The sequence below is a fragment of the Bos taurus genome, chromosome 10, assembly GCF_002263795.3.
Source record: "Bos taurus isolate L1 Dominette 01449 registration number 42190680 breed Hereford chromosome 10, ARS-UCD2.0, whole genome shotgun sequence".
NCBI lineage: Eukaryota > Metazoa > Chordata > Mammalia > Artiodactyla > Bovidae > Bos > Bos taurus.
The window spans coordinates 68708010-68732442 of NC_037337.1; the positions used below are offsets into that span (position 1 = coordinate 68708010).

General features: G+C 37.8%; 1 protein-coding gene and 1 pseudogene across 2 annotated transcripts in view; both read left to right on the top strand.

Annotated features, from left to right (window-relative positions):
* PELI2 (pellino E3 ubiquitin protein ligase family member 2) overlaps positions 1-23204 on the top strand; it is a 200064-nt gene extending 176860 nt beyond the window's left edge. For both annotated transcript variants that reach the window (XM_059890873.1, XM_002690952.7), the window contains 3 exons: positions 3492-3689; positions 5251-5439; positions 18474-23204. In XM_059890873.1, coding sequence (XP_059746856.1) covers positions 3492-3689; positions 5251-5439; positions 18474-19040 — 954 coding nt within the window. In that variant the 3' untranslated portion in view covers positions 19041-23204. The remainder of the gene's footprint in view (positions 1-3491; positions 3690-5250; positions 5440-18473) is intronic.
* On the top strand, positions 5447-18466 carry LOC132346383 (ribosomal biogenesis factor-like; annotated as a pseudogene).
* Positions 23205-24433: the final 1229 nt, after the last annotated feature.

Here is a 24433-nt window from a genome sequence, read left to right on the forward strand (position 1 = left end):
ATCAAGGGTGACTCGTGGGTATTGATTTTTACCTTGAGCAAACTGGGTGCCAGTCACTGACATGGGGAACCTAGGGCTTGAAGAGGACCCAGGTTCTGCTGGAAACATGTCATATTTGAGATGCTTATTAGACATCCACATGGAGATTGTATGTGCTAGTCTGAAGCAAAGAGAGATACCAGGACTTTGGGGCTAATAAATGGGATTTGATGAGATAACCTGGGGAGAGAACAGAAAGAGAAAGGGGCTGTTTACCAGCTAGCCTGGAAGGGTTTCATCAACCTAATACTAGGTACAGATATACCAGGACATGCTGAGTGTAAGTCCTGGAAACGTCAGCAAGCAGGGTTTCAGTGGAGCCAGGCCTGCTGAGAGCATGATGATGGAGAGGCTCAGGAATGGGTTACAGGATGAGGAAGGAAACAGAGGTAGTAACTAGTGACAAGTTTTTCAGGAAGTATTACCAGTAGAATGAATCAGAGAAATGGAGCTCTAGTTTAAAAATGCTTTCCTTTGTTGGAAAGCAATTCTTAAAGATGAGAGACTAGTCTAGAACAGTGCTATTCAGGCTGCTTAACCAAGCAGCAAACGTCCAGGATGAGGTAAGTGAAGAAGTTGAGAAGGAATGCATTTGGAAACTTGTAATAGTGGTTTGACATTCCTGAAACATCGAAGCGGATGATCATTTTTCTAATACTGATTTTTGTTATATTTTGAAAAGATATTAAGTGACAGGTTGAAATGTTAAAAGCAAACCAAAAAGCTAGTCCTTTGCCTCACAGTCCCATAATTTGAGAAGCTCTGGAATGTTTGATGGCTGACTGGATAGGAGCAGCAATAGCTCATCCTAGTAATAGGAGGGAAGTGAGAAAATAAGGTTACAGATGCAGGGGCACAGGTAGGATTGATTTGTCTAGAGAAGATGAAGGAGGCCCTTTCAGGTGTTTCTATACCATTTTACCTGTACTGACTTTGATTGACAACCAGGCAAACCCAAACTTTTCTCATATGTGTACACAATTGAAGTGCCATATGATGCTGTGTGTGTCTATCAGTCAGCAGCAGGGACAAAAATTCTCCTTGTGCCTACTATATGAATATCAGATGGAGTTCAAATACATCATGGCTGGTCCACATGACTAACCTTAATGTAGAATTGATCCAACAGTCAGAGAAAGGACAGGCTCCAAGTCTTCCTCATTGGGTGAGTTTTCATTAGGACAGTGGCCTCATCCCCCCGCCTCTGGCAACATGAGGTTTGTGTCCTAAAGTATAGAAATATACTAACACTCTACAAGTTAGATTTAAGTGGAAGGGAACTGATAAACAAATATTAAATGACCACTTGGGTAAGTATCCCAACTTGAAATAATTGATCCTAGCAGTATGTTCCAGTTGGAATAAAATGTCATGTTTTACAGGCAATTTCAGTTAATTCATCAAGACATTAATTTAATACATGGGGGATGGCCTTTCTTGAAGAGAGTAATCTCTGTAGACAAGGAACAGTTGTGTGACATTCTGCTGGAGTGTGGTTTTAGCTTTGAGCTTTTAACAGAGCGTGAGAAATCTTTGCCCTCTTCCACGGAGGTGACAGAAATTAGGTCATGGCCTGTGTCTTTGTGAGAGCTCGGGGGTTTGTGTGATGACCTGCCAATTTTAGAACTCTTCACATTTTACTCCTGAGCGTCAATGGAATAGAGGTTCAGGACAGATTTGTTCCTGAGTTTGGCATAGTCTCCTGTGTACTTTCCTATATTTGTAAAATATTTTGCAGTGTATCTGTTACTTTTCTAATTAAAAAAACTACAGTGAAATCAAACAGCAAGACAAATGTTGTATAATATCACTTATATGTAAAATATGAAAATAATTCAGAATCATAAAAGTGGAAATTAGAATGGTAGTTACAGGGGGGTGCAGGATTGGGAGATGCTGGTCAGACACTGCAGGCTTCCAGCTGTGAGATGAGTAAGTTCTGGGTATGTAATAATACAGCATGGTAATCATAGTTAATAATACTGTATTATATACTTGAAAGTAGCTAAGGAGGGTAGTTTAAAAAAAAAGAAAAGCCTGAAAAAATCAGAGCAGTCTGAATCAGTAGAGCTTCTGAGTTACACATCCAGCTTTTCAGTGAACCTAGCAGAGGGAAGATTCTGCAGCTTTAGAAAGATATAATCTAAATTTTATGTTGCACTTTGTAAAAAGGTGTATGTTTCCTAAACCTGAAATCCATATGTTTAGGATAAATGCATCTGTTTAAGTTTCAGTGAACCTGGTGTTTTAGTTTATTCCAGGAACATTTTAATAGGATAAGAAATTAAGCATTGTTAAAAAAAAAAAAAAGAGAAAATAGATGTCTGTTGTCTGTTCTTCACAATGCTTATGCTTTAGGTAGAATTTTTAGATCAGGATAAACATACCTAGGAAATTGAATTTGGGGGCCTTATATATATGTGTGCCTTGGAGCTCTGTGTGTTCCTTCCACTGACAGCTTCAGAATCAGTCACTGCTGTTAGGAGAGAACATTAATATCATGTTTAACAAGATATTGTTTACATAGAAATTATTTTAAGACATATCTTTGGCATATAGAACATTTATTACTGTTTCCTAGTTAGAGAGTCATAGAACATCATTACATAGACAATTTAATATTTTGTCATGAGGAATTCCTTACCTGTAAAAAATACTTCCCAGGACACAGCAGTACCCGTCTTATTTGGATTTAGTGAATATGAAAAAGCTTTGTTGGAACTCTTAAGATCATGCTAATGAAGTATATTCTTTCTGGCAGCATTTAAACTTACCAAGGAAGTAAGCCAATAAAATATTATTGTCAGCTTTTTACACTTTGCCAGGATCATTCTTTAAAAATTCAAAATTGAACTGTTTGACCAGCATTTTTAAATCTTTCATATGACTGTATCTCAAGCTTTGGGCTGACTTGTATAGCATTTTACACCATTCTTACTTACATTGAGGAAGGGAAATATGCAGTGGGTCTCTCAAGTCTGGGGTAGGGCTGTGTGCTGTGCCATGAGTCACAGGTGGATTCACTTAGTGTAAAAAACCAGGCCCTGGAGTCTGGAGCCTGGCAAGAGGAGGGGAAATAGGGCTTTAGTTTGCTGGCTGCCTTTAGAATCTTTTTTTTTTTTTTTCTCACTTGGAAATACAAGAGGGGAAAAAGGAATGATTTTCTATGACAGTAATAAATTTTCTACTTGATCATACATCTGTTTGGGGTGAGATGTATTTTCTTCCAGAATAGAAAATGGAGTTTTTTTTCTTAACATTTAAAATCTGATGGTTGGTTACCATAACATCTCCCTTAAACAAGAGAAGGAGCAGACTTAAGATTTTTTTATTCTAACCTTCCTAGTAGAGATAATGAATATTAAAGGATCCTGAACACTTATTTCATGTGATGAATATGGTGATATATTTTTGGATATGAGTGGATCATGAGTATAATTTTATTTATTTAGGTGGGCAGATCAACAGAAAGCCCTATCGACTTCGTCGTTACAGACACAATTTCTGGCAGTCAGAACAATGATGAAGCGCAGATTACACAGAGCACCATATCTAGGTTTGCCTGCAGGATAGTCTGTGACAGGAACGAACCTTACACAGCACGAATATTCGCAGCTGGATTTGACTCTTCCAAAAACATATTTCTTGGAGTAAGTACTATTAATCAGTACATTGTGTCTAGAAAAACACCCATTATCATCATATATGTAATCTTTAATTGTGGCCAGAATATTTGCTTTGCAAAATGCTTCTGGTTTTAGATTTTTGAAATTTTCGTTTTCATGAAAAACTTATTAAAAATCTGAAAATAATATGGCAAATACAACAAGTAATGACCATTAACTATAAAATGTAGAGTGACTTCTTAAAAGTATGTATATTACCATATATAATGTATTTATGGTAGATTTAAGGGGATTTATTTCAGAAGGAAAAACAAATGATCAGATCTAGATAATTGGGGTTCAAAAGAAAATGTTCATTTATTCATTCAAAAATTTGTTAGTGTTTACTTTGTTCCATATTGGCAGTTACAGACGTGATATCACAAAGAACAAAACTAAAACAAAGACTAAAAATATCTCTCTTCATAGACTGTCCATGTAAATAAAAAACCCACAGTTGTAGTGTATATCCTGTTTTAATATAGTCCCTTTTTGAATCAAGGTATTTTTGCAAGGGAAAAAAAGCTCTCTTAAGATGGCCTACATGGTAATAAAAAAGGGTCATCCCATATTACAAGAAATGCCCAGGAAGGCCAGCTGCAAGATTGGTTGATCCAGTGATTCTGTAATGTCAGGGGAGCCAGATTTATTCCATCTTGCCCTCTGGGCACACCAGTTTCCTCAGATGAGGTCCTGGTGTGAGTGAGATGGCTCCTGTACTTCCACACCCTCCCCACTCCCCGCAGCTTGACAACTTGCTGAAGAAGGGCAGCAAGGGCCGTATTTCTTCCTGGTCTCTTTTTAAAGAGCAACAAAATCTTTACAGGAAGTTTCCCAGAAGACTCACTTAGTTCTCACTGGTCAGAACTCAGTCACATGCCCACCCCTAAACCAGTCATAAGTGGCTTACCTTAATCAGATTTACCCAAGTCCTGTGAACAGTATCTGGCTCTGTCCCCAAGAAAGAATGGCCAGGTGTCCAGTCTGCCGTTACATCCAGTCGCTTGTGCCTTCCACCTTTGATGATTTAAACACTGATCCGTATGAAAACAAAATACAGTGGCCACAACCTGTTGGCCTAATGTATTTTGAAATTTTGTTTGTTGAATGAAAAATTTTCACTACCTTCTAGTACTTACCTGATAATGAGTTCATACAAAACATTTTTAGATAATAGGATGAAAGCACCGCACAAATAGAATTGAATACGTACTGGATTCCTGAAATCACCTGGGGTTGGTGGGGTTGTGGGGGTGGGGGGAATGTGGTTTGAAAAAGAATCTCTGAGGTAGAGGCCCAGACATCAGGTTTTCTTTTGTAAAAGCCCAAAATAAATATAATCTGTCTCCAGTGATAAATCATTCATCTATTCTTACACTTCTTTCATTTTCTCAGACTAATTGCATATTTTAGCCTTCTGATTATTGGCTTTAAATAGAGAATGAAAATTGCTCACTTTCCTCCCCTCTGCCCTTACCCAGTATTTTGGAGAGATTCTAGAACCTTTTTGTGTTGAACATCATCTTTTCTGTGGTATGCTTTCCAGGAAAAGGCAGCGAAGTGGAAAAACCCCGACGGCCACATGGATGGGCTCACGACCAATGGCGTCCTGGTGATGCATCCAAGAGGCGGCTTCACGGAGGAGTCCCAGCCCGGGGTCTGGCGTGAGATCTCTGTCTGTGGGGATGTGTATACCTTGAGAGAGACCAGGTCTGCGCAGCAAAGGGGAAAGCTGGTAAGTGGACTTCACACAAGAAAAATGCTTGAAACTAGAAACACATAACTGGAACACTGTCATTTTTCTCCCCTGAAATTCAAAACCTTTGTCTAGGTCTTAGGGTTGTGTTCCACTGACCCAGGAGAATAGGAATTTTCTCTGAAAATAAGAAGGAAATGGCCTTATTCACTGTCATGATTAAGCTTTTCCAATAGTGGAAGAAAATTACCTTTTGTTCCTAACTACATTAAAAGCATAATTCTATCGCTATACTTCACCATAAAATTCTGTTTAAATTCACTTTAAGAAAAATGAACTTATTTTAGTGTAAAACTTTACTAATTTGGAAAAATCCTGAGCAGTCTAAAACTAATTAGTGAAAATTATGAATTACAGAATTATTTACTAGACTTTCTGGGGACAAAAAAGATAATTAAGTTAGCTTTTTTTTTCTTGTTCATAATAAGAAATTATAGTTCCCTATATAATTCAAAGTTACAGTTTTACTTGAAATAGTTCATATACTACATTGACTTGGCATGTTAATATTTTTCCTATAAATATTACTGCTTATCCAAAATGCCCTAAAGCTGTTGGGTTTTTAACACTTTCTTCTATGGAGAATCATTTTAATATCTTAAATACTAAGTTTTGGGTTTCTCATACTGCCATGGCTGTGTGGCACAGCACTAAAAGGTTCTCAGTAAATTTTCCACTCCAGTACTTTTAATTAATTGTTGGGTAGAAACTAGAACAAGAGAGAACAAGTGTTTTCTTTCAAACTACCAGGGAAATAATAATATAAATAATAGAGGATGTGATCTAGTTCACAGAGAAAGATAATATTTCTACGATAGAAAAAAGAAGATGGGGGATTTTACAAAGCTGGTTTGCTATTCTCTACTGGATGTTTGTTTTTAGGGGATAATTATTTTTATTACTTGCTTACACCATTATTCAGCTGCAGGTATAGCTTCTGCCTTTTGTGATAAAATCCCAATCTTGGAGCATTATGATTAAAAATGAAAAGCACTTTCTATGAAAGCCAAACAAATTCAATAAACTTTGTAAATAGGAAAGAGGATGTAAAATCTGTTTTTCAAAAAAAGTTTTGATCATAGGATAATTCTACACAAAACTGGGTTAGGATGGTCAAATGAGTTATTGATCATTATTAACAGCAACAGTAAGCAATCAGTGTGTGTTTGCTGGGTGCAGACATTGCATTAAATGAGCTAATGTCTTAGAAATGTTAATCTGCACACCAGCCTTGTCAGGGAAGTGGAATTATCCCCATTTTATGGATGAGGAAGGTATAGCATAGAGAGGTTGAATATTGCCCAGTCACAGAGTTAGAAGGTGGCAGCAAATGGGATTTTAAATCAGGAGGACCTGAGTTTAAATTTGAACTCCTGGCTTCTACTCAGTACCATCTTGTAGGGAATCACACTTGGTTGGCACATAACAGGATAAGTTTCTGGCCAACTCTCATTCATGTATTTTGTTCAAAGATAGAAAGAACATGTAAAAATAACAACTAAGAGGGAAAACATGCTGCTGTTTGAGCAGTTACTGCATATTAATAGTTCTGAAGTCAAGCCATAGTTCCAGGTCCTAATCTACCACTTAGCTCTACAGTTGTGAAGTGGTGACTTGACCTCATATCCATGTAACTGGAATAATACTAGTACATACCCTTTAGAATTACTGTGAGAACTGAGTAAGAATGGAGCAGTGCTATACCCAGTCCCTAATTGGTTGCCATGACTAAGAAGGAGCTAAGGGCTGGGAATCTGATAATGACCAGGATGCCCAGGGCTCTGCCCTCAAATTGTGGCGTCTGGAAAACTTACAGGTGAGGCCACAAATCATTAGCATATTTGTGATCAGCACAGTCATAAGAAAGTACTGGAAGGCACAGGAGTCTCTCAGAGGGACACCTATCCTAGACATAGGAGTAAAAAATATGTGGAAAATAGAGACCATAGACTCAAAAGTTACGTTATTTACCAAGAACTTTCTTGCAGGAAGGAAAAAGGTTGTTCCACCTGGCTAAGGGGGCAGAGACAAGATGATAGAATATGAGCTCACCTCTTTGTACGAAAAGTGAAAATCACAATGAACTATTAAACAGTCATCAACAACAACAACAACAAAATAAAACCCCCCAGAACCTACCACAAAAGATATCCTACATCCAGTGAAAAGGGAAGCCCCAGTGGAGTGGTAGAAGGGGCACAGTAGTAATAAAATCAAATCCAATACCCACTGGGTGGCTGTCCCACAAACTAGAAAATAATTATATTTGGTTCTCCCACAAGAGTGAGACTTCTGAGCCACACAGTAGGCTCCCCAGCCTGGGGTTCTGGCAACAGGAGGAGGAGTCCCCACAGCATCTGGCTTTCAAGGCCAGTGGGCTTTGATCACAGGACTTCCACAGGACTGGGGGAAACAGAATCTCCATTCTTGGAGGGCATACACAAGGTCTTGTGCATATCAGAACCCGGGAGGCATTTGGGGGAGGGGGGAATGGGAAACAATGACCACTTAGGGGCCTGACTAGACCTACCTGCTGGTATCAAAAGAGTTCCTGTGTAGGGAGCAACTGTGGCTCACTGTGGGGACAGAGATACTGGCAGTGGTAGTTCTGAGGAGTACTCATTGGCATGAGCCCTCCTGAAGGCCGCCATTTTTTCATGAAAACCTAGCCCTACCCAACAGCCTGTAGGCTCCATTGCTGGGATGCCAAACAACCAACAGGGTGGGATCACAGCCCTCCTCAGTAGGAGACAGGCTGCTTAAAGTCTCCTGAACACATAGCTGCCTGCTCAACATATCCCTTGACATGACCCTGTGTACCAGAGGGATAAAACCCAGCTCCACCCAGCAGTGGCCAGGAAGCAGTCCCTCCCACTAGGAAGCCTGCACAAGCCTCTTAAGACCAGCCTTATTCACCAGGGGGTAGATAGCAGAAACAAGAACTACAACCTTGCATCTTTCAGAATACACACTGCAATCACAGAAAGCTACACAAAATGAGATGTCAGAGGGAGGAATATACCCCAGACAGAGGAACAGATACAACCCCAGAAGAACAACTAAGCGAAGTGGAGATCTACCCAAAACAATTCAGAGTAATGATAGTAAAGATGACCCAGGGATCTCAGAAAAGAATGGAAGCACACACTAAGAAGATAAAAGAAATGTTTGACAAAGACCTAAAACAGAAGAACAATACAATAATTGAAATGAACAATACAATAGAAGGAATCAGTAGAATAACTGAGGCAGAAGAATGGTAGAAATCACTGCTGTGGGACAGAATAAAAGAATAAAAAGAAATGAGGACAATCTAAGAGACCTCCAGGACAAAATTAAATGCACCAACATTCACATTATAGGGGTCCCAGATGGAGAAGAGAAAGGACTTGAGAAAATATTTGAAGAGATAGTAGCTGAAAACTTCCCTATCATGGGAAAGAAACAGTCGCCTAAGTCCAGGAAGCACGGGAGTCCCAGGTAGAATAAACCCAGAGAGACATGCCAAGATACATAGTAATCAAATTGACAAAAATTAAAGACAAAATATTGATATTTACCTTGAATATAAATGGATTTAAATGTATGTAACCAAAAAACACAGACTGGCTGAATGGGTACAAAAACAAGACCTGTATATATGTTATGTTGTCTACAAGAAACCCACTTCAGACCTAGGACACATACAGACTTAAAGTGAAGAGATAGAAAAAGAAAGCTGGAGCAATACTCAACAGATAAAATAGACTTTAAAATAATGACTTTATAAGAACAAGGAAGATCACTACATAATAATCAAGGGATCGATCTAAGAAGATATAACAAATTATAAATATTTATATACCCAATATAGAAGCACCACGATACATAAAGCAAATGCTAACAACCATAAAAGGGTAAATCAACAGTAACCCAATAATAGTAGGGGACATCAACACCATATTTATACAATGGACAGATCTAGACAGAAAATAAGGAAATAAAACTTTAAATGACACAGTAGTCCACACTAGATTGATATTTATAGGAAATTCCACCTAAAAGCAGAATAGACTTTCTTCTCAAGCAATAGAATTAACATGGAACATTCTCCAAGAGAGATCCCACCTTTAATCACAAATCAAGCCTCGGTAAATGTAAGAAAATTGAAATCATATCAGGCATCTTTTCCAGTCACAATGCTATGAGATTAGAAATCAATCACAAGAAAAAGAAAACTGTAAAAAACACAAACACGTGGAGGTTAAACACTACTAAATAACCAAGAAATCACTGAAGAAATAAAAGAGGAAATTAAAAAATACATAGAAACAAATCACAATGGAAGCACAACAATCCTAACTCTGTATATTACTGTGTTAGTTGCTCAGTCATGTTCAACTGTTTGCAACCCCATGGACTGTAGCCTACCAGGTATCTCTGTCCATGGGATCATCCAAGAAAGAATACTGGAGTGGGCAGCCATTCCCTTCTCCAGGGCATCTTCCCAACCGAGGGATCAAACCTAGGTCTCCTGCACTGCTGGAAGATTCTTTACTATCTGGGCCAACAGCAAAAAGCAATCCTAAGAAGGAAGTTAACAACAATTTAGTCTCACCTCAAGAAACAGGAAAAATCTCAAACAAACAATCTAACCTTACACCTAAAGCAACTGGAGAAAGAAGAACAAAAGCAAACCCCAAAGTTACTAGAAGGAAAGAAATCATAAAGATCAGAGCAGAAATAAATGAAATAGAGAAAAAGAAAATAATATCAAAGATAAATAAAACTAAAATTTGGTTCTTTGAGGAGATAAAATTTATAAACCTTTAGCCAGAATCATCAAGAAAAAAGGAGAGAATTCAAATCAGTGAAATTAGAAATGAAAAAGAAGAAATTACAACTGACACTGCAGAAATGCAAAGATCTTAAGCGACTATATTGGATAACCTGGAAGAACTGTACAAAACAACTTTCCCAGACAGACAGAACTAGAAAGAAATAGAAAATATAAACAGACCAATCACAAGTAATGAAATTGAAAGTGTAATTTAAAATCTTCCAACAAACAAAAGTCCAGGACCAGATGGCTTCACAGAGAAATTCTATCAAGCATTTAAAAAAGAGCTAACACATCCTGCTCAAACTCTTCCAATAAACTGCAGAGGAAACAACATCCCAAACTCATTCTACAAGGTGACCATCACCCTGATACTAAAACCAGACAAAGATATCACAAAAAAGAAAATTACAGACCGATATCACTGACATAGACACAGAAATTTGCAACAAAATACTAGCTAACAGAATATAACAACAAATTAAAAGGATCACATCATGATCAAGTGGGATTTATCCCAAGGATGCAAGGATTCTTCAATATATGCAAATCAACCAATGTGATACGACATATTAACAATTAAAGAATAAAAACCATACGCTTATCTCAATAAATGTATAAAAAGCTTTTGACAAAATTCAACACCCATTTATGATTTAAAAAAAAAGAAAACTCTCCAGAAAGTGGGCATAAGGAGAACCTATCTCAACATACTGCAGCCATGAAATTAAAAGATGCTTGCTTCTTAGAAGGAAAGCTATGACAAAACCTAGACAGTGTATTAAAAAGCAGAGACATCACTTTGCCAGCAAAGGTTCATATAGTCAAAGCTATGGTTTTTCCAGTAGTTATATACAGATGTGAGAGTTAGAACATAAGGAAGGCTGAGCACTGAAGAACTGATACTTCTGAATTGTGGTTCCGGAGAAGACTCTTGAGAGTCTCTTGGAGAGCAAGGAGATCAAACCAATCAGTCCTAAAGGAAATCAACCCTGAATATTCATTGCAAGGACTGATGCTAAAACTCTGATATTTTGGCCACCTGACATGAGAAGCCGGCTCACTGGAAAAGACTGATGCCGGGAAAGATTGAAGACAAAAGAAAAAGAGGGCAGCAGAGCATGAGATGTAGATAGCATCACTGATTCAATGGACATGAGCATACTACAGTCCATGGCGTCATAAAGAGTTGGACATGACTTAGCGGCTGAACAACAACAAACCTCAACATAATAAACCCCATATACAACAAACCCGCAGCAAACATCATTCTCAATGGTGAAAAATGAAACCATTTCCTCTAAGTTCTGGAACAAGACAAGGTGTCCACTCTCACTACTGTTATTCCATATAGTTTTGGAAGTCCTAGCCACAGCAATCAGAGAAGAAATAGAAGTAAAAGGAATACAAATTGGGAAAGAAGTAAAACTGTCACTGTTTGCAAATGACATGATAACTGTACACAGAAAATCTTAATGATGCATCTGAAAACTGCTTGAGCTCATCAATGAATTTGGTAAAGCTGCAGGGCACAAAATTAATACATAGAAACTTATTGCATTCCTATACATTAACAATGAAAGATAACAAGAATTTAAGGAGACAATGCCATAACCACTGCACCAAAAAGAATAAAATACCTAGAAATAAACCTACCTAAGAAGGCAAAAGACTGTACTCAAACAATAAAGCACTGATGAAAGAAACCAAAGATGACACAGATGGGGAGGGATACACCATGTTCTTGGATAAAAGAATCAATATTGTGAAAATGACTATATCACCCAAAGCAATCTACAGATTCAATGCAATCCCTATTAAGTTACCAATGGCATTTTTAACAGAATTAGAACCCCCAAAATTTACAATTGGTATAGAAACTCAAAAGACCCCGAATAGCCAAAGCAATCTTGAGAAAGAAAAGTGGAACTGGGAAAATCAAGCTCCCTGACTTCAGACTATACTGTAAAGCTACAGTAATCAAGACAATATGATACTGGCACAAAAACAGAAATATAGATCAATGGTACAAGATAGAAACCCAAAGATAAACTCACAAACTTGTGTTACCCAATCTGTGACAAAGGAGGTAAGAATATACAATGGAGAATAATTTCTTCAATAAATTAGTCCTGGGGAAAACCAGGCGGCTACATGTAAAAGAATGAAATTAGAACATTCTTTTAACACCATACTCAAAAATAAACTCAAAGTGAATTAAAGACCTAAATGTTAGATTAGATACTATAAAACACACAGAGGAAAATATAGGAAAAACACTCTTTGATATAAATCACAGAAAGATCTTTTTTGACCTACCTACTATAATAAAAATTAAAAGTAAACAAATAGGACCTAATTAAACTTAAAAGCTTGTGGACAGCAAAGGAAATGATAAACAAGATGAAAAGATAACCCTCAGAATGGGAGAAAATATTTGCAAATGAAGCAACTGACAAAGACAGTTGCTTTGGAGGATTAGTCTCCAAAATAAGCAGCTCATGCAGTTTAATATCAAAACAAAAAACAACCCAATCAAAAAACGGGAAGACCTAGATAGACATTTCCTCAAAAATGACATACAAATGGGCAAGAGGCTCGTGGAAAGATGCTCAACATCACTAATTATTAGAGAAATGCAAATCAAAACTACAATGAAGTATCACCTCACACTGGTCAGAATAGCCATCATCAAAAAAAATCTACAAACAATAAATGCTAGAGAGGATGTGGAGAAAAGAGAACGTTCTTGCAGTGTTGGTAGGAATGTAAATTGAACAGCCATTATGGAGAACAATATGGAGGTTCCTTAAAAAACTAAAAATAGTTTGTCATATGATCCAGCAATCCCACTACTGGGCATTCACCCTGAGAAAACCATAATTCAAAAAGATACAAGTACCCTAGTGTTCATTGCAGCACTGCTTACAATAGCCAGGACATAGAAGCAACCTAAATGTCCATCAACAGATGAATGGATACAGAAAACATGGTACATATATGCAATGGATTATTAGCCATAAAAAGGAATGAAGTTAGGTCATTTGTAGGGATGTGGATGGACCTAGAGTCTGTCATACAGAGTGAAGTCAGAAAAACAAATATTGTATAGTAATACATATGTGTGGAATTTAGAAAAATGGTACAGGTGAACCTATTAGCAGGGCAGGAATGGAGGCACAGACATAGAGAACACACATGTGGATGCGGGGGGGTGAAGGGGAGGGTTTGACGAATTCGGAGATTAGTAATGACATATATACACTACCATGTGTAGAACAGATGGCTAGTGGGAAGCTGCTGTATATCACAGGGAGCTCAGCTTGTTGCTCTGTGATGACATAGATGGGTGAGATAAGGGAGTGGGAGGAAGGTCCAAGAGGGAGGGGATATATATATATCACATGATTCACGTCCTTGTACAACAGAAACTAACACAATATTGTAGAGCAATTGTAGACAATTAAAAAAAGGAGAAAAAGGGGAGAGGGCCCAAATTATTACAATCACAAATGAAAACGGAGAAATTACAACCACACCACAGAAATACAAAGGATCAAAAGAGACTACTATATGCAACTATATGCCAGCAAAATGGATAATCTAGAAGAATTGGACAAATTCCTTAAAAGGTACACTCTCCCAAAACTAAACCAAGGAAAAATAGAAAAAAATGAACAGACCAATTACCAGTGCAGAAATTGAGTCAGTAATTTTAAAACTTCCAAGAAGCAAAAGACCAGGACCAGATGGCTTCACAGGTGAATTCTACCATTTAGAGATGAGTTAATACTTATCCTTTTGAAACTACTCCAAAAAATTGCAGAGGAAGGAACACTTCTGAATTCATCCTCTGAGGCCACCATTACCCTGATTCCAAAACCAGATAGATATCATACATGCAAAAAGAAAACCACGGGCAAATATAATCAATACAGAGGCAAAAATCCTGAACAAAACACTAGCAAACCTACTCCAACAATACAGAAAAGGATCATACACTATGATCAAGTGGGATTTATATCAGGGATGCAAGAATTTTTCAATATCAGCAAATCAGTCAGTGTGATAATACCACATCAACAAACTGAAGAATATAAATCATATGATCATCTCAAAAGATGCAGAAAAAGCTTTTGATAATAGTCAACATCCATTTTGGATAAAAACGCTTCAGAGAGTGACCACAGAAGGAACATATCACAACATAATAAAGGTGATGATATATGACAAACCCACAGCTAACATCACACTCAACAATGAAAAGCTGAAAGTATCTCCTCTAAGATCAGGAATAAGACAAGGAGGTCCACTCTCACCACTTCTATTCAGCATAATTTTGGAAGTCCTAGCCACAGCAATCAGAATAAATAAAGAATGGAATCCAAACTGTAAAAAAAGTAAAACTGTCAGTGTTTGAAGAGGACATGATTCTGTACATAGCAAATCCTTAGCATCCTAAGATGCTACTAGAAAACTACTAGAGCTCATCAGTGAATTTGTAAAGTTGCAGGATACAAAATTAATGCATAGAAATCTGTTGCATTTCTATACACTAACAACAAAAGATTAGAAACAGAAATTAAAGAAACAATTCCATTTATCATCACATCAAAAAGAATAAAATACATAAGAATAAATCTACCTAAGGAAGCAAAAACCTATATTCTAAAAACCATAAGACACTGATGAAAGAAAACAAAGATGATGCAGACAGATGGAAAAGTATATCATGTTCTTGGATTAAAAGAATCAACATTATGAAAATGGCCATACTGGCCAAGGCAATCTACAGATTTAATGCAATCTCTATCAAATTACCTATGGCATTTTTCATAGAACTAGAAATCTTTATGGAAACACAAAAGACTGTAAATAGTCAAAGCAATCTTGAGAAAGAAGTACAGAGCCAGAGGAATCAGTTTCCCCATCTTTAGACTATACTACAAAAGTACAGTCATAAGAACAGTATGGTACTGGTGCAAAAACAGAAATATACATCAATGAAACAAGATAGAAGATCCAGAAACAATCTTAGGTACCTATGGTCAATTAATCTATATCAAAGGAGACAAAACTATATGATGGAGGAAAAATATTCTTTTATAAGGAGAACTGAACAGCTACATGTAAAATAATGAAATTAGAACATTCTTTAATACCATACACAAAATAAACTCAAAATGGGTTAAAGACCTAAAAGTACAAAACTCTTGCAGGAAAATATAGGCAGAACACTGACAAAAATCATAGCAATATTTTCTTTCAGCACTGTCTCCTAGAATAACAAAAATAAAAACAAAAATAAACAAATGGTACCTAACTAAACTCAAAAACTTTTGCACAGCAAAGAAAACCATAAACAAAATGACACAATCCATAGAATGGGAGAAAATATTTGTAAATGATGCACCCCACAAGGAATTAATCTCCAAAATTTACAAACAGCTCATGAAACTCAATATCAAAAAAATAAAATCAAAAACTGAGAAGACATTTCTCCAAAGAAGACAGACCAATGGCAAACAGGTACATGAAAAGATGTTTACCATCACTAATTATTAGAGAAATGAAGATCAAAATGATATATCACCTGAGACCAGTCTGAATGGCCATCAAAAAATCTACAAACAATACATGCTGGAGAGGATGTAGAGGAAAGGGAAGGAACTCTCCTACAGTGTTGATAATGTGAAAACGAAAGTGTTAGTCCCTTAGTCATGTCTGACTCTCTGCGACCATGAACTGTAGCCTGCCAGGCTCCTCCATCCATGGGATTCTCCAGGTAAAAATCTAAAAGAGTTACCATGTGATTCAACAATTCTACTTCTGGGCATACATCTAGAGAAATTCATGATTTGGAAGGACACATATACCCCAGTGTTCACTGCAGCACTGTTTACAATAGCCAAGACATGGAAACAATCTAAATGTCAACAGATGAATGGATAAAGAAGCTGTGGTTTGAGATAGTGTCACCTGGAACTTGAGCCAACTGCAGAAGGGTATTGGAGGTCTGGTGAGAGACCATGGCCAAGAACAAACTACTAGGGCAGAAGTCTAGGAATGTATTCCACACAGCCAGCCAAAAAAGCTTTAAGGTTAAAAATAAAGCAAAACCAGTTGCCACTAATCATAAGAAGATAAACATTGCAAATGATGAAAAAGTTACCAGAGTGAATAAAGCTTTTGTAGATAAAGAAAAGAAAGTTGCAAACTTCTCAAAAGGCCTTTCCCTTGAACCTCTGCAGAAACAGCTGATTTGTTAGCAGTTTCATGAAAACAGCAGTTAATGTTGATGAAGCTACAAGATTAATGGCTCAGTTGTAATACACTGGTGATGCATCAGATTTCCCCCAAAAGACCAATAAATTAAACATTTTATATAAAAAAAAGAGATGTACATATATACAGTGGAATATTACTTAGTTCTTAAAAAGAATGAAATAACCTCATTTCAAGGTTATTGCAAGATGTATAGACTTGGAGATTATCATACTAACTGAAGTAAGTAAGAAGAGAAAGACAAATATCCTGATATTCTATTACATGAGGAATCTTTTAAAAAGTGATACAAATGCCCTTACTTACGAGACGAACAAACTCACAGAAGTAGAAAACACACCTGTGGTTACCAAATGGGAAAGGTAGGGGGAGGGACAAATTGGGAATTTGGGATTGACATAAACACACTACTATATTTAAAATAGATTAACCAACAAGGACCTACTGTATACCACAGGGAACTCTGCTCAATATTCTGTAATAACCTAAATGGGAAAAGAATTTTGGGAGGGATGTTCAAGAGGGAGGGGACATAAATATACCTATGGCTGATTAATGTTGATGTTTGGTGGAAACCAATACAAATTGTAAATCAATTATCCTTTAATTAAAAATAATTTTTAGAAGAATAGATATATATATGTATGTATCACTGATATAAACAAAAAGCAATGAATAAAAAGTAATCATAAGGGGGGAAAAAAAATGTGACCCAAACTCCAATTTATTACCCCAGCAGTGTTCTTCTTACCCAGTTTCATGCAGAGATGAAACCTCCCCTGAGAATTATCTGTTGTCAAGGGACAAGGGAGACTCCTGACATCTAGCAAGAAGGGAGGAGATCAGGAGGTGTTCAGGGGGGCGGTGGAGTGAGGAGAGAGATTCAGCAACTTAAAGGCTATTGAAAACCTGTCTCTGTGTTTTTCCTGTAAAATATTAAGATCTATCATTTTGTTGGGATTTTACCTTTTTCTAACAGTATTTGATACTTTATTAGGGAAGGACTGCTTTCATTATTAAAGGACAACTTCTAGGCAAAGTGCCATCCAAGTAAGCCTTGAATGATGAGTGGGAGTTTGCCAGGCCCTGGGGTAGACTAGGATGGGGTGAGCCCGGACAGAGAATTCTAGGCAGAGGGGACTCATGCACGTGCCAGAGGGCAGTTCACCTGAGTGCATCCATAGAGCGCAGGTGGCACACGGAGGCAGGGATGAGGTTTCTGTGGACCATGTCTAACTGTGCTGCGTGTCAGCTGTTAATCAGTCCTGTGAGCACTTGGTATGTAGCACTGCCAGTCTTTTAAATGATGTTCTGAAGCTCACAGTAAATGTTTCTGCTTCAAACCTTAGGAATGCAGGCTGAATGATAGATCATGTGAAGCTAAAGGTCACCAGGAGTCACTGGCAGCAGTGCAGTGTTTATTGCAAGGCCCACCAAGGGTCTTCTGAATTGACTGTGGTCGAAATCAGCATAAGTCTTCACCAGATGAACTGGCTGGACATCTCCTATGCCTTATGAGACCAAGGAGGTGGTGTGCTATTGAGGAGGAAAAATAAAAATCGAAGGAGACTTGTGAAGTTTGTTAAAATAACCACTACAGTTACAACCATAGTAATTATCCTCCAATTAAAATGATTTTTTAAAAGAAAAATAAACCACTCCATTAATCGAACATGTAAAAGTAAGTGTATTCAAGCTTGTGCCTTTATTATGTATCACATATATGATTTATATCCAATGTTCAGATGAGGAAAGGGAGGCTCAGAGGGGCTAGTTACCCTCCTAGTTTTCAAGGAGGCTGTGGGATAAACTGCCTCGTTTTTATTTCATAGCTGATCTTTAAGAGGAAAGAACACTGGCAAGATTTGCCAATTTTTGCTTTAAAAAGACATGTCTGTCAAACTTGTAGGTGGAAACTGAGACCAACGTCCTGCAGGATGGCTCCCTCATCGACCTGTGCGGGGCCACCCTGCTCTGGAGAACGGCAGATGGCCTCTTTCACACCCCAACCCAGAAGCACATCGAAGCCCTGCGGCAGGAGATCAATGCGGCGCGGCCGCAGTGTCCAGTGGGGCTCAACACCTTAGCCTTCCCCAGCATCAACAGAAAAGAGGTGGTGGAGGAGAAGCAGCCCTGGGCGTACCTCAGCTGCGGCCACGTGCACGGCTACCACAACTGGGGCCATCGCAGCGACACGGAGGCCAACGAGAGGGAGTGTCCCATGTGCAGGACTGTGGGCCCCTACGTGCCGCTCTGGCTCGGCTGCGAGGCGGGCTTCTACGTAGACGCGGGACCGCCCACTCATGCTTTCACCCCTTGTGGACACGTGTGCTCAGAGAAGTCTGCGAAATATTGGTCTCAGATCCCGCTGCCTCACGGAACTCACGCCTTTCATGCCGCCTGCCCTTTCTGTGCCACACAGCTGCTTGGGGAACAGAACTGCATCAAATTGATTTTCCAAGGTCCAGTTGATTGATGCCCTCAAGAGCCATCAACGACTTTATTAACAAGTTACTGTGAAGATTTTGCCACTAACTCTAGATTTTACCTTTTTATAATGCCGTTTATTTGGGGGAGGGGGGGGGGTCCTGAAGCTAGGAAGAAAGAGGGGCACGGTGATGAAACATGCCAGGCATTGACCATAAAAGTGGTGTGTTGCATGCTCAAAACAGCGGCATCATCATTGAAGTGTGCTTGATTAAACCGTAATACCTTTGTAACAACTGGATTTAAAATGCCATGCTTTCATTTCAACCTTGGGGTTTCTTTGGTAAACTGGGACTGGAGTTTAAATCCTATTTTAAAACTCCAGAAGAAATGTATTCAAAAGTTGTTGGCTCTTAATTGCAACCTTCGGTGCTGCGTGGTATAGGTTGTAGTCATGCCATGTCTGGAAATACTTAATACAGATTAGAATCTGACTAGATGCCAAAAGAGTGGCTCTGTAAGATGATGTTGGGGACAGGAGACCTTAAGTACAGGTGGTTGTTTTGAAATCTGGGGCTTTTTAAATTTTTCTTTTGAGGGGAGGGAATATGTTGTCATTATTATTATTTCTTTTAACTTCAGTGGAATTTAATTACTTTATACACACATTCATCAAATCCCTTGGCATTTCAAACAAAGAATTTTCTATAACTTTTTGGTCTGCCTTTTGATCTGCCATGGTCTGTGTCCCTGACACTCATCTTGCATGGGTAGAACTATTTGGTTGATTAAAATGTAACAACTCTTATTAAACATTCATTAAATGAAGGTGATTATTGCAGCAGGAAACATGGCCCAGGTTATATAATATCAAGTTCATTTGCTTACCGAGTAATTGAAGAGTGATTAGAAATAAGGTTTTACTCTTTAAAACCACTTGTTGGGGTTTCCTAAGTTTTTCTTAAGAAAGCCAAAATTCTGTGAACTTAAAAGCAACATGTTACAACGATGCAGTCAGTTTTGTTCGCTCCCCTTCTGCCATCTGTCGCCTTCCACTGCAGCTTACAGAGCCCTGTAAGTTTTGAAAATGTTTGCAAATCAAACTAAATTTAAATGTAATCATTAGATACACAACACCAAGTGGTACATCTGCAGAGAGCATTTGAAATTCCTGATTTCGAGAGAGCAAATGAGTGTTTACTGAGGAATAATTAAATCAGAATTTCATATGAGCTCCACCAGCCCTCTCTGTTAGTTTCATTTCATTTTTGAATAATAATTCTTGGATGTTCGTTCTCTGTGCTCGGTACCAGTGTATCACCATTCCCATGATGCAAAGATCCTTCAGGACATGCCCCTGCCAGAGCTGGCTGGGATGAAAGCTTCCTGCCACATGGAGCAACTGTTTAAATTAACATCCTCTTAAATTGACCATTGCAGATTCGTGCCGCATTTTTTTAACCTTTGTAAAGATATATAATTTATATGATTCTAATATACTGTATTCCTGTTCTAATTGGATTTTTCCATGGTTTGCCTGCTGGCAAATATTTTGCCTATTTTCACTTGTTCTAACCCATTTTGAAAGCCCTTTTCCTTAACATGATAAGATCTATTCATCTTGATTGCTGCTGCTTAAGTTGATTTAATATATAAAAAGTTCAGCCTCTAAGTTTTCAAATAGCTTTACTTCTTAGTGGAGATTATTGTTTATGATGAGGTGGTTTTGTTTTGGTAATTTTTAAGTGCTGTGAAAATCCAACAACAGTCCTCTTATTGATAGCTTACTGTATTCTGTATAGCTTGCTCAACCTGCAGATAGAGAATGAAACAAAAAAATGAAATTGCCCAGAATATCGAATGCCTTTTGACATACCCAGAGTCTCCCATGGTTAGCTTTTACCAATGTAATCTGTGCCGCTTTAGGCTCCACAAAATGATGCAGGAAGCACACAGTCCCTTTTCTTGCCATATGAAGAAGGTGATTTGAGGAGTCTTGATACCTTAAAAAGCATCTTGTAAGATAAATAGGTAATATCTTAGCCTTTCTAGATGCAAGACTATCAAAAACTTTTTTTTTCCAAAAAGTCACCATCTGATATAATTTTCTATTTCAAGGACTATAGTAGTTAAAGTGTAGGACTTCTACATCAGCCTATGCTGATGCCCCAAAATAGTTATGTTCCAACTTGAAAGCTTTGAATTTTAGTAAACTTGGGTAAAAGATTCCAAGCTCTTGGAAGGGGCAACAGTGACCCACCCTCTGTTAGTGCCACCCACATCTTTTCTTCTGACTTCCAAGTGAGGTTCCCTTTCCCCTGCCTGGGGAACCACAGCTAGGTCACACCTCTGTAGAAGGAAGCCAGGCTCATCTTGGCCACTTCCAGTAAGATCTGCTAACGTTGATTAATGAGACTCCCCCTACTCCCCATATTTGAGAGCAATTTCATTTGTGAGAATAAAGAACTCTAGCTCAGAGTAGAGTCATATAGTTCAGAAAAGGTAACTTCTCAGAGGTCATGCCTGTTGTTATGTCTTGCTTGACATCACATTCAAGGACAAATCCCACTTCCCAGGTGTATACATAGGAAATTGCAGACTAATTATCCTGATCTCAGCCTGACCAAAATGCCTTTTGTGACTACATTTCCAGAAAAACCCCAGTGATGTATTCCCATAGTTTTCCACCCACCGCCCCCCACCCCCAGTTGTTTATGCCAGTTTATTGCCAAAAAAGAAGAAGAAAAAGAAAAAAAAAGGTTCAGAGTTAATGGGATACAACTCTGAATATTTTTCTAGCCTGGAATTTTTTTTTATTATCACTAATCGGTGCTGCCAGGTCATGCATGCTGCAACTCTACATTTTCCTTATTTGGTTTCACTTTTTGCAAGAAGGGCTACAGTTCACATGGCAGAGTAAGTATTATGCTTTCTGGTTTTTTTTTCTAACTGTAGCCCAAAAGAATTAAAGTCTTTTAATATAAATAGCATATTTATCATTCCTCGATAGTTAATTATAGAGTTTGGTACCTTTGTGCCTCAGGGAAGCCACGTGACATAACTGGTTATAGAATTTCAGGGTTAGGGTTTAAAGAAAGGAGAAAGCCATTGGAAAAATGATGGGCTCCATTAAGGAGACTAATGAATCTGGATGCAGAAATATGCCAAGAACTGGCATACACATGATTGTAGTAGAATTTATTTCCAGGATCAGTAGGGAAATTACTTTTAAGTTATTACATCTACTATATTATCAAAGTTGAGGAGAACTCTTTTCTTCATAAAGCTTCAGTGCTTTATTTTTGCTTACATTAAAAAATTTTTTTTTCAACCCCTGCTGTTTGGGAGCTCAGTATTGTTATTTGGGCACTTTTTGAGAGTTTAAAAAGGAGCATGTTTTCTCCTTAATTTAAGTGTAACATAGGTTACAGAGTTGTTACCTGCAGTTCTATGATTTTGATCAATGTTCCTTTTTAAATCCATTCTGTTCTTTGGATTGAAAGGATATATGATCACGATGTTGTTAATGCTGGCTAAAAAACACTTGTCAGCTTCATGCAATCCTGCCTTTTAACAGTGGAATTTCTGATAGACAAACAACAGAATCTTGATTTTAAGCCGGATCCAGCTCTGTTCTTTTGGCTGTAGCTCTTACATCTCCACAGTTTAGCCTTCGTGGGCAGAGGGTATGAAGTTCCTCCTTGAGTGCTAGAAGGAGAGCATGGCTCTGTTATCATTTCTTTATGACCCAGTCAAAGACCAGTAAGACAACTCCAGAACCTTTTTAAAAGAATGTAAGCATTATTGAAGCAGTAAAACAGAAGGTTCAGTATTTCTTTTTAGTAAAACTAATATCCTCTCAAGTTTTCACCCTTATGCAGAATCCCTAGAGGAAGATAGGGAAAAGCAAATATTTTTCCAGTTCTACTTAACTATTTCTAAACAAACAAAAACTCGATAAAAGGGAAGTTGTTTCTTTTTAGCTGAGATGACAGATTGTTTCTCTGTATTAAATAGTCTAGAAGCTAAGAGGGTGGTCATATTTACCATGTATAGTGTTATGAGCAGTTAAATTTTATGGATATATTTGTAAAACTGTTCTTTTATATTTCATGTCAAATTGAAAAGTTTATTTCTTCACTATTGTATCTGTGGAAATACAAGCCATTTTACAGGAAAAAAATCTTCAAAAACTATTAAATGGATCTCGGTATCTTTGTGAGTCATTGTCTTTATCAGACTGTTCAATAGGAAGTAGATATAAAAGTAGACTTGACTTCTGCATTTTTCAAACTTTCAGGTTGATCCCAAACAGTTGAGCTGATCATTGTTTTATATTCTGCACAATACCTATTTAAATCTAGATTTATGAGAACAATTTAGTGGGGAAAGAAGAGTATTTAACAGATGGAGCTGGGATACCTAGATATTCACATGCAAAAGAATGAAGTTGGACCCCTTCCGCACACAGTATACAAAAATTAACTCAAAATGGACAGAGCAAAAACTGTAGAAGAATAAACCTTTGTGACCTTAGTCATTGAGTTCTTAAACATCAAAAACACAAGCAACAAAAGAAAATAAATTGGACTTCAAAACTAAAATATTTTGTGTTTCAAAGGACACTGTCCTTTACACTTTGTCAAAAGTAAAAAGACAACCCATACAATGGGAGAAAATATTTGGAAATCATATCTAATAAGGAAATAGTATCCAGAACACCTGGAGATCTCAAAACTCATCAAGAAAAGGACAGATGGCCCAGTTTAAAAACAGTCAAAAGATCTGAATAGGTATTTTTCCAAAAAGGATACACAAATGACCAATAAGCATGTACAGATAACCAGGAATATTAGGTATCAGAGAAATGCAAGTGAAAAACCAGAAAAATACCACTTCATACCCACTGTGAGAGTAGCAAGGGAAGAACAGAATCTGACTCCTTGTTGGATTTGTTTTACTTTAGCCTTTGCTCTCCATTGCTTTTTTTACTATAATCACTGAAAGGATGCTGTCTGTAAGCTGTAAGCATACATAATGGCCTGCCTCTCTGCCTGAAATGGGAAACCCACCCCTCTGTCTCAAAGTTTAACTAAGGTGCCTTTGTTCAGCTCACAGGGAGACATTTTGACCCTGCCCACTTGTGAAAGGTTGCAGGAAAAAAAAGTTATCCCGGCCCCTCCCCACTGCTGGTTAATCCAGGAGATATTCTGCAAGGCTAATGGCATTTTTTACTTCCTCACCTTGTCCCTCTCTCTGTTCTACAAAAGATACTAGCATCCAGACCCTGATAAGACTAGAAACACTTATCTGCCATCTTCTCAGATGCCCGGCTTTTCAAATAAAGTCACTGTTCCGTTCTATTCCTTGTCTCAATACCTCATCTCCTGATTATTTGCCTGTCATGCGGCAAACAGACCAAGCTTGGATTTGGTAACAATA